Source organism: Arachis hypogaea, chromosome 19 (genome assembly GCF_003086295.3).
Source record: "Arachis hypogaea cultivar Tifrunner chromosome 19, arahy.Tifrunner.gnm2.J5K5, whole genome shotgun sequence".
Classification (NCBI taxonomy): domain Eukaryota; kingdom Viridiplantae; phylum Streptophyta; class Magnoliopsida; order Fabales; family Fabaceae; genus Arachis; species Arachis hypogaea.
In genome coordinates this window covers 21,464,779-21,467,111 of record NC_092054.1, presented here as the reverse complement: position 1 = coordinate 21,467,111, position 2,333 = coordinate 21,464,779, and the positions used below count along the sequence as shown (strand labels likewise).

General features: G+C 35.5%; 1 protein-coding gene across 1 annotated transcript; it reads left to right on the top strand.

Annotated features, from left to right (window-relative positions):
* Positions 1–364: 364 nt before the first annotated feature.
* Positions 365–2,121, top strand: LOC140181949 (uncharacterized). Its single transcript, XM_072227746.1, has 3 exons — positions 365–597; positions 701–1,545; positions 1,652–2,121. Exons 1-2 carry the CDS (start codon positions 511–513, stop codon positions 1,250–1,252), a joined length of 639 nt encoding a protein of 212 aa, XP_072083847.1. The 5' UTR covers positions 365–510; the 3' UTR covers positions 1,253–1,545; positions 1,652–2,121.
* The last annotated feature ends 212 nt before the right edge of the window (positions 2,122–2,333 follow it).

Below are 2,333 nucleotides of genomic sequence, written 5' to 3'. Positions count from 1 at the left end.
TTATTTAAAAAAATTTATATCAACAATAAATAGTAAAAGTTCTATTAATATATGATAGCATAATCCTTTTTTGGTATAACATAATTATTTAAAAAATAAATCAAAAATTTCTAATAATAGTTCCTATTATCTCATATTACAAATGAGACAGAAGGATAAAACTAATAAAAAATAAATTTTCAATGCCAAACAAAACTAAAAACTAACGTAAGACAATACTGTGTCTAATTCTACACTACCTTTTTTTATTGATTTAATCACTCATTGTAGAAACCCCTTTTCCCATTACTTAACTGCTCCTTACATTGCCTTATTGCACCACCAGTCTTATTTAAGGCAGTTATATATACTATTCTCCCAATTTTATATATGTACTATTCTCATCATCTTTAGTTCCCCTATTTCTCTTTCAACAAGTTCTTAACACATCACGATGACTACCTACACAAACAAAGTGGAAACTCTGGGGAGAACACCATACACAGAGACCATGCAATTAACCAATCATCTATGGTTGCAACAGCCGACAACAATAGGCCCATTCCTCTTGACTTTGATGATGATTGGGTATTTTACCTCCGTGTCGATCCTCATGCTGTAAGTCATATTTATTGAGGTTCTGTAGTTATTCCACAGAGTAAACAAAACTATCTACTGAAATATTTGATCTAAATTGATTTCGTTGAGCGTTTCTTTGCAGATCATTCATGAGATGCCATCCATTTTTTACCAGAAGTACAAAGGTCTTCTTCGTGAAAGGATGGTTGTTGTAGACCACAATGGCAATCAGATTGAGCTTTCCCTTGGCAAAGGTAATTCTTCTGGGTATATTATACATGGGTTTGACAACCTGGTCACTTGCTATGGCCTTTCCTCTGGCGGTTGGATGAAATTAATGTACATGGGGGAAGATATTTTTCTCGTGGTGAAGGTTAAAGATTGCTACATGGATAAGAAAGAATTCTCATCTCCGCACTCTAAGGTAGCCACCAACACAGATGGTTTAACCCATCAATCTACATCGACATACTCTTCCAAAGATTTAGGCCTCTCATATCCCTCTGATCCAACCCACCAACACCACTTGACAAATCAATTATGTCCGCAGGTGAGCGTCCTTCAAGAAACACCTCATTATCTGATTGCTACCGTCCCCCAAAATGAACTGCTAAATCTGACTTCTGATGTCCAAACAGTGTCCAAAGAAAGTTATTCTATAGGTGATTATCTTAAAAATGATCCCTCAAAGTAGTTCCCTAAACATGGTAAGATTTTACAACCATCCGAGCTAACCAATGAATCCACCATTTTTCAACAGCCAACCATCAATAATCATATACAGGCAGTACCACTACCGATCTCGATTGGCCACATTCCGTCATTGCAAACAAATGTTCTTAACAAGCCAACCAGGTTATTGGTTCAACCTCAGAATATCAACGGCCAGATCTGTACAGTGCTCCGACACAACATTCAATGAGCAGCTCACATGTTTTTTCTTGCATGAAGTTTCTCACATCAAACCAGGTGGACAATAGTGCTGTGGTAAGTAGGAAAGGTTGCAACACATGTATTTCCAAATGTATTAATTCAAAAATAACCATTGCAGCTAAGTTACTCATCCACCTTTGAATTAAATTTTTTGTTGCAGATTCTACTGCTACGATTTGTGCAGAATGTGTTCCCATCTAGGCATGACAATGTCAACGTTATACTCAATAATGAATGCTGCTATCGACTGGGTTTAAGATGGAACAAATCCAGGAAGATTATGTTATATTTGACTAGGGGTTGGAAGAGCTTTGCAAAGAGCAATGGATTTAGAGCTGGTACCCTTTTGAAATTTTTGGTGTCACTGGCGAATGAAAATACAATGCACGTCCAAGTTGTGAAACTGTGAAGCATGGTTTCTATAGGTTTTCCTGTGGGTCAATATAAGGCAGTTACTGTTATGGTATTGGTTACTTTAAAATTCAGTATATGCGTTCTGTTCTGGCTGAATTAGTGTAGTGTATCTTTCAATTATGTTTAATGGATAATGGGAATTCTCAAATTTTTTTAAAGCATCTTAAGCTGGATGACAAATACACCTGGGATGCAATTTAAAGTGAACTTTTATTATACACCAATTAATTAGTTTTAACCAAATATCTATAGTGGATGAATAATTATAATATTCAAACTGGTAATCAAACCGCTGATTACAAAACTTCAGTCATGTCACCATGTTACAATCTACTCCATGGTCATGACCAAGGCTATTACACATCTTCATTATATGCATAGGAATTAATCATGTCTTTGCTAAATATCAAATAGTGTTAAGTAAAAAC